Here is an 8,427-nt window from a genome sequence, read left to right as displayed (position 1 = left end):
TATTGTTCCACTTGCCCCTGGAAGATTGGAAAAGTATGCTAGTATCGTGCCACCACCCAAAAGACAAATAGATAAACTGCAACATCAACACTATGGAAGGATTGAACACAAAAATAGTATTATGAATATGTAAAATGGCTGGCCAAGCCTAATTGAAATTAGGTAAATTGGCAACTAATGTATATTCAAAATACTAGGAAGAAATTCCTTGGGCAAGATTGGAGGTTTTCTTACCTCAGTTCTTTCCTACTAGTGCCCACACTGAACCGAGGTGTAAATTTTTTAAATCTAATAAAATTTTGGCTATGACCTATTACCTATAAAAAAACAATAAAAAATCAAAATCTATCAAAATTTAAATATTAATAACAAAAAAAATTAAAAATAAATTAAAAAATGATTAAATTAAAAAGAAAAAACTATTTTTAGTATAAATAAGTTCTAGTAATTTTTAATTATTATATATAATTTGATAAAAATAATAAATAATTAAAATAAGATTTCAATTTTGTTGGGTGAATATTTTGTCACCAGTGTACCAATGACAAAATATATGTTTCACACAAAGCTATGATGAGAAATTAATCTCTCGTCTCATCAAGGGGAGGTTCCCTATGAAATTTCTCCTCTAATAAATAAGAAATAAAATTTGTGGGTTGGTGTTGGGCATATAACTCTCTTTTTTCAGAGTTAATGTATTCTCCCTTCACCTAGTTACAATTTCTCTACCTCTCAAGATACTTAAAGAAAAGAACTACTAATCTAACAAACTACACCAAGAGTTACTATTAAGCAGCACAAAGTCTCCTTTAAGGTAACACTAATTCACACTAATCGTTACAAATTAAACAATCAAAAACTTAGCTTGGAACTCAAAGTTTTCAAGTGTAGATTTCTAATCCATTAAACTAAAAATAATTGCAGCAATAAAAATCTTACTACAAGTTACTAAATTTATCAGAATATTTTATCAAATATGCTAAGAGCGCAAAGTCTACTTGCAAGATTTGAGAGCTCTTTAAACACGTAACAATATCTCAAAGATCAAAAAGTAAAGATCATATAGATTCATTGGACATAGGAACATCAAATTATATAACGATTTCTTGATACAACACAAAGTTTGTGATCAACAAAACTGTTTTCTTTATTTGGTTGATGCAATTTTCACCGCAAAAGCCCAAAGTCTTAGTTCAGATAAAAATTCAGCAGAGTTTTGCTAAGCATTGAAAAGATAAATATTTACAAAAAAGGTCCTCCTTATATAGGGAAAGAAGTTGAGAAAAAGGTGGGCACAGTTGACTTAATCAACTGCACAGTCCCATTTTACTACAACTACAATAGAAAGAGACATTACCGTTGCCTAAAAGTTGACAGTGTCTATCTATGCAACTGCAGGAAGAAAAGGTGCCAAAAAGGAGGGACTTCATCCTTGATTCTCTTCCTTATTGGACTTCTAGAAGTTTTTGAACTTGGCAAGGATAGTTGTCATCTCTGCTTCGTTCGACATCGGGGTGGAACTTGTGATCATTCGGACATGAGAAATTACATCTTCAATCTTCCCTTGTTTCTTTTTAACATCCTTTAGCATGGATGCGAGGACTTCGAAACTGACCTGGATCTCCAGCAACTTGTCAAATGTATCAAGTGAGAAATCTTGTCCCGTGCAGTGATCCGTCAGGGAAAGGAATTCTTGTGTGACAACTTCAGGAGTGATGAGATTTTGATCACCATCATACAAGTAACAAGGAAGATCACCAACTTTGGCAAAGATGAGATCAACCTCGTCATCACCTTCTTTCTTTTTCCGGTCTAGTTCTGCAATCATTAACCTTATTGTCTCTTATTTATCAGATAATGAGGATAGGATCTGGATGTATTTCTCCCTTATAGGAATTACCTTATTTGCAATAAGGACATCTATCCTGAAGTCCCCCATTTTGATCCAAAAGCTAGTACTTTTCACAACTTCCTCAATTTCCTGTGATAAATAAGTTTTGAGTTCTTGCATATGACTCTGGATAACTTCATAATCTGACAATAGCTCCACTGTGGAGCTTAGAAGATGAGAGCCTTCTAACCTTAACCATGAAATCCACTCATCCATTACTCGGCCTTTAGCTCCCACCTGTTCAATCTTTTTGAGGGCTTCGGTATCTATTGATGATCCTATAGGCTCAATCTCTTGAGAAGATTGTGCGACCTTTAGAAGAACATTGGTCAATTGTTCACATTCTTCTTCAAGATATTTTTCTCATCTCTTTCCTGATCCAATCTTCTCAACAAAGAATCAAATGCCATATGAGAATCTAATTTCACACTTTCATGTGTTTCCACCCCAAGCTCTATGACCTGCATGGTATAATCTTCAGATAGTATGTTGCCTCTATCCTTGTCAGAGGATGGTACCATGACTTCAGCATATTTTCTTTTAGAAGCTGGGTCTACTACTGCCCACGATACTGTCTTTGGCTTTTTTGTTCCCTTGGGTTTTGAAGGAGCTAAAAGTTCAAAGTCAAATTCATCTGGAGAAATAACCTGTTTTTTCCTCTTAGGAGCCACTACTTCCATCCAAAGGGGTAGTTCTCGATTAGATGATGGAGTAGTAGTTCCTTGCTAATTTTGAGTTGAAGCTTCAGGAGCAGATTGATGAGAACTCAGAGTAGTTGTGAGTATTATTGATGGTGTTGATATTAAAGTATCTAGGGGAACATTTGCTGCTGCCTCTTCAGTTACAAATGGGAGGGTTGAAAGCACTGTGAATGTAACTTCAGCACTTACCAATGGAGGAACCGCTGTGGTGGTGGTTGTAGTGATTGGTAAGTCTACTGAAACCTATTCTGCAAGTGCATCTTCCAAGGTTTCATTAAAATCTATCATTGTAGATTCAAAAGAAGATGAAGGGATATCATCTAAATTAGAGAAGTTGGTTATAGTGAAAAACTAACCAACGGTCTCTGATTGCGTCATGCCCATATTTAGGTCTTCATCTTGAAAATCCTGATTCTCTTCATCAGAGTCAGATTCAACAGAGTGGATGATCATTTGTTCAATGGTCGGGGCATCTACTTCAGCTGGGAGTGGCACTTCTTCTGCCTGTACTTCCTCTTGTTGAGGAATTTCACCCTCTTCAACCTCTTTTCCTTTTCCAACTTCACTAGCAAGTGGTTTCTCTGGTTCTTTCAGCACTACTTCCTATGATGTGGATGATGATTCGCCCTTCTTCGACCCTTTAACTGTGAATTTAATTTTCAGTCCTTTACCCTTTGATTGTGCCACAGGAGTAGTGGATAGTGCCTGTGGGTCTGCCCTGCTCTTTATTCTTGTCTTAGCACTAGCTGTCTTACCTAACGGGCCATCGCTATTGTAATCATCTCTTGAACTGGCTGGAAGCTGTTTCATCTTGAGATTCTTTTTTAGCAACTAGGCATTGGTGTTTGCTAAGATAGGAGTGATCCTCTGAGTAATAGATTTGCTTTCTTTCTTTGACCATTGCACCAGTGGGAGTGGAGAGTCAGCAATTTTCTTCTCATAATAAATAGGGTCCACTATATCATCCGTGTCTTCCATGGTCATTGGTATTTTAGCTAAGTCTAAATTTTCAATTTGTTCTAAAGTTAGACGGCTAAAATCCATTCTTCTTACCTCTTCCTCATTTTGACAATCTGTCCAAACATCCTCCAACTTATAAACATGAGTATAACTCTTTTTGAGTTTATTTTTTATGCCATGAAAGTCAAAATTGTTTCAGGCCTTGAATCTCCTTATGGTGTTCCACTATAGTTCTTCTTCCATATTTTTGGCCTTAGGATTGGTTAGCACTGAATATCTGCTGATAGATTCTAGAAATTTTAGCCCGGTCTTATGTGCTTGTGATTGTTTCTCATGCACACTAATTAGTTGTCTGCACAACTCCATAAGCACGATTTTATCTGAAGGGAAACTTGGAAGAATGAAGGGCTCACCTGAGAAACATCCAATTTGGATATAGGTGAATGTGGGAAACTATAGAAATACACACCCAAAATGAGACACCCTATTGTAAGCGGCCTCTGATATTCTTCTTTTCTAGAGACTTTTATCAAAAATGCACTTCCATACAACAAAGAAGGGGTCATTAACCCTTCTGTAATGATTACCTTGATTCTTGATTATCAGTTGGTCATAATATTCCCAAACGGGTAGCAATTTTTTATCACCTTTGGTGGACAAGCCTGGATATTGCCTCATTGAAGCAGCCGCATAAACTAGGTATGAGGTCATGTAAAATTTCAGTGTCACCTTGACCTCTTTGAACTGAGCACAGAGCGCATCATTGATCTGCTCTCCCCAGTCGATTATTTTAGCCCCCTTTCTGATTATATTTATGTAGTATGACATCCAGTTCTGAAAAATAATGAGTGTTTTAACCCCCTCACTCTGGATAACATAGTGACCATATCATTATATTCTTCATTAAAATCACTCCTGTGAAAATACTTAGGCCATCGTGAAGTGAGGGAACTTTTGGCAGTAGAGAGATAAATAGTATTGATCACATTTTTGCATTTATCCTCATGTTTCTCATAGTACTCTTGAGCACTCTCTTGAGAAATATCAGCAACTTCTTCAACTGAGGAACCTTTGAAGACACTATTGAAGAATATATTGTCTAAGGTCATGATGACATTCTGATCTTAATCTTTCACTTGCCTTGTGCTTGGATCATAGTGATCAGCTATTGCCAATACGAATTCAGGATCATGAGCCGCAACTAGGAAAGATGCATACTTATGTAGCTCAGATTTGATCAAACTAGTTAGACGAGCAGGAGCCTTCTGAACCTGGTCAACAAAATCTTGCATATTGACATGGCCAATTTCAGAATCTCTGATTTCCTTAATATTTGAGTCTACTGAACTCTCAGGGTACAGATTCAAGTACTTGTCGTACTTGTACTTCATCTTTCTTGATGACGTCTTGCTTGGAGAAGATTCCAACTGACTTGAGGAAGGTTGAGATTTATCGTGAGGGAGCTTTGACATTCATGATGACTGCATTCAATTCTAATGGTTAGCTATTCATCATTCTCAAAGTCAATTTTTCTCAAGCAGATCGAAAAATGGGACTCAAAATAGGCTTGGGAGTAAAACTGCCAAAAACAGCAGGTTGGACAAAAAAGTCCAAAATGCTCTTTTGAAAATAAAAATTATACATCGGGCTTTAAAGTTCAAAATGCAATTAAAATAACTTGATCAACACATTGGACTTTAAAGTCCGATGTGCAATCTTGTAAAAGGGTTATCAACACGTTGGACTTTAAAGTCCAATGTGTCAATATGGGGAAAAACATTAACACATCAGACTTTAAAGTCCAATGTGCTTCCTAGGTAAGATTTAAAGGCACATCGGACTTTAAAGTCTGATGTGATTATGAAGGGGAAAGACAACTAGTTGGCATGTCGAGTTTTAAAACCCGACATGTCGACCTAATTCCCTCTGCATATCGGATTTTAAAGTCCGATATGCGAAGGTTAAGATCCCGCATATCGGACTTTAAAATCTGATATGCGAAGATAAGTTTCTCCAACTGCACACCAGATTTTAAAGTCCGGTTGCAGCTTTAGAAGGGAGGTCTCGAAGGGCAATCAAGCTTTGAAGTCCAATTGTCCTCCAGAACAAGGGAGACAATCAAACTACAAAGCCTGATTGCCTTTTAGAAGAGAAACCTGAAAAAGAAAAACAAAAGCAAACACAAATAAGATGCAAACAAGAAAAAGAAACCCGAAAAGACAAAAAGATGAAACCCTACCTCGCAGCAACAAGCGATGATGAAAGATCCGACAAGGAGAGAAACTAATCGTCGAGGCAAGAAAAAACTGAGGAGGGCATGTGGAGAAGAAGATAAACCACAATGAAAAACCAAAATGCTAAAAATTAACTTAAAAAGAAAATAAACAAACCTTAAATAAAACAATTAATGCCCACTGGAAGTGCATGTCAAACTTTAAAGGCCATCATGCAGCCCCTAAACACTTGCATGTCGGACTTTAAAGTCCGACATGCAAGTGACCAAACAAGTAGTCAGCAATTCAGACTTTAAAGTCTGAACTGCAGGCAAAACCATCTGCAGGTCGGACTTTAAAGTTGGATCTACAAGTAACAAAGAAAAGACCTCGCAGTTCAGACTTTAAAGTCCGAGTTGCGAGTAAAAATGCAAACTTAAGGAAACTAAGAAAACGCTAAAAACGAAAAGCAAGAAGCCAATCGAACTAACCGACGAAGTCGATTAAGCTCTCCCGGAGACCGTAAGGTACAAAACATACCAGTTTCGTAGGGTTGCCTCATGATTTTGGCCATGCTGAAATCAAGGACAACAAATTTAAACTTAAATTTTAAATTATAAAATAGGATAAATAATATAAAATATATATTCTAAGGAGTACGTGGTAGAAAACAAAGCATAGTAAAGTGTGGCCATTTATAACTATTTAATAAATCCTTTCTGCATTCCCAATGTAAGATGTAACTTGTGTTTAAGTGTGCTACAAATGTAATTCCCTTGCCTCTTCCCAAATAACTGCAAAAAAATTTCCATGCACAAAAACTTTTAATGATTCAGATGTCTGCAATCGTCTTGCATTGTACTCAGTCAAAATTGACCTTTAGATTGGGGAAGATAGCCAATCCATCTCAAATAAAGGATACGCTCTCCTATTCATAGATCTGCTCTCGCCTTTACACAATTGGATACTAGATTTTCAATCTTTGAAATAGGCATTAAAGTAGTTTATCTTTTAGCTCCTTACCGTCGTGGGGGAAAAATTGGATTATTCAGGGGAGCTGGAGTGGGTAAAACAATGTTAATTATGGAATTAATCAACAACATTGCTAAGGCTCATGGAGGTGTTTCGATATTTGGTGGAGTAGGAGAACGTACTCGTGAAGGGAATGATCTTTACAAGGAAATGAAAGAATCAAGAGTCATTAATGAACAAAATATATTAGAATCAAAAGTAGCTTTGGTCTATGGTCAGATGAATGAACCACCAGGAGCTCGTATGAGAGTAGGTTTAACTGCTTTAACTATGGTTGAATATTTCCAAGATGTAAATAAACAAGATGTACTCCTATTTATTAACAATATACTTATATATATAATTATATAGAATTAACCATAAAAAATGGGCTATTACGCAAAATATTTCATTTTATAAATGAAAAAAATCTCTCTATTTCATCTAAAAAAGAATATAATGTTAGGGTAGAGAATTGGTAATATCATAATTTTGAATGCCATTTCGTCAGAGTTTATTGTTTCAAAGAAATTGTTCTCTAGTTGAATGCGAGCAATCAAATCAATAGATAAAACTATCATATTATCCACACCTAAGAGGAGATTACCATGAATCCTTTGATTTTTGTTGCTTCCGTTATTGCTACTAGATTATTTGTAGGCCTTGCTTCTATTGGACCTGGCATTGGTCAAGGCACTGTTGCGGGACAAGCTATTGCATTCCCAATGTAAGATGTAACTTGTGTTTAAGTGTGCTGCAAACGTAATTCCCCCGCCTCTTCCCAAATAATTGCGAAAAAATTTCTGTGTACAAAAACTTTTAACGGTTCAGATGTCTACAATTGTCTTGCATTGTACTCAGTCAAAATTGACCTTTAGATTGGGGAAGACAACCAATCCATCTCAAATAAAGGATATGCCTTCAGCATAAATATTAAAAAATTGTAAAAAATATATTTAAAATATATATTATATATTAAAAAAAAACTAAGATTTTATTATAAAACTAAAATTAAATAATTAACCAAAACTCCAAATATAAATTATAAATAAATAAATAAATAACCATTTTACATTTCTTAAAATATTCCTACAAAATTCCATATACACGTCAGGTGCCTCCTCTCTCCTCGTGTGATCTCAAATTCTTGAGTCTTCAGAAATAATTTGTTCGTTGTTAAATCGAAAATAGTTAGGTTACTTTTGTATGACCGAAAAGACCAATTAAATATTAATTGAACCAATAATACACATAAATTTCTTTGTTAGTAAAAAAGATAAAGAAAGTTTTGGAGGGGCAGAAAGTGGAAGTCATATGAGAGGGGTTCCACCTTCCATTTGTTTGCTTGTCAAGTCTTATCATGCCCCCTTTCTCACTTTACACCTATTAAAATGGGGAATCTCCTGCTCTTTTCATGGTGGTCTCCCCTACTTTTAAGTCACTAGGCCCAACACAATTAAGCCGCTGAGCCCAACACAATTAAGCACTTTATGCAGTGGTCTACAACTATTATCGCTGAGCTGGGCCCACCATTGTCTTTTAACCTTGTCAATCAGTCTTTAATTTCATTCTTTTGAATCTTGATAGCAATATCATAATTTGATGACTACGGTTATCCCTCATAAGATATAAAAAATAATATAAAAAAAAG

General features: G+C 35.8%; 1 protein-coding gene across 1 annotated transcript; it reads left to right on the top strand.

Annotated features, from left to right (window-relative positions):
- The first annotated feature begins 2,410 nt into the window (after positions 1–2,410).
- Positions 2,411–7,514, top strand: LOC131058568 (ATP synthase subunit beta, chloroplastic-like). The gene is made up of 4 exons (XM_057992320.2): positions 2,411–2,540; positions 2,700–2,819; positions 6,757–7,088; positions 7,437–7,514. The coding sequence occupies exons 1-4, from the start codon at positions 2,411–2,413 to the stop codon at positions 7,512–7,514; spliced, it is 660 nt and encodes a 219-aa protein (XP_057848303.2).
- The last annotated feature ends 913 nt before the right edge of the window (positions 7,515–8,427 follow it).

Source organism: Cryptomeria japonica, chromosome 7, assembly GCF_030272615.1.
Source record: "Cryptomeria japonica chromosome 7, Sugi_1.0, whole genome shotgun sequence".
NCBI lineage: Eukaryota > Viridiplantae > Streptophyta > Pinopsida > Cupressales > Cupressaceae > Cryptomeria > Cryptomeria japonica.
Note: the sequence above shows the minus strand (reverse complement) of the source record. Positions and strands in the feature narration are given on the sequence as shown.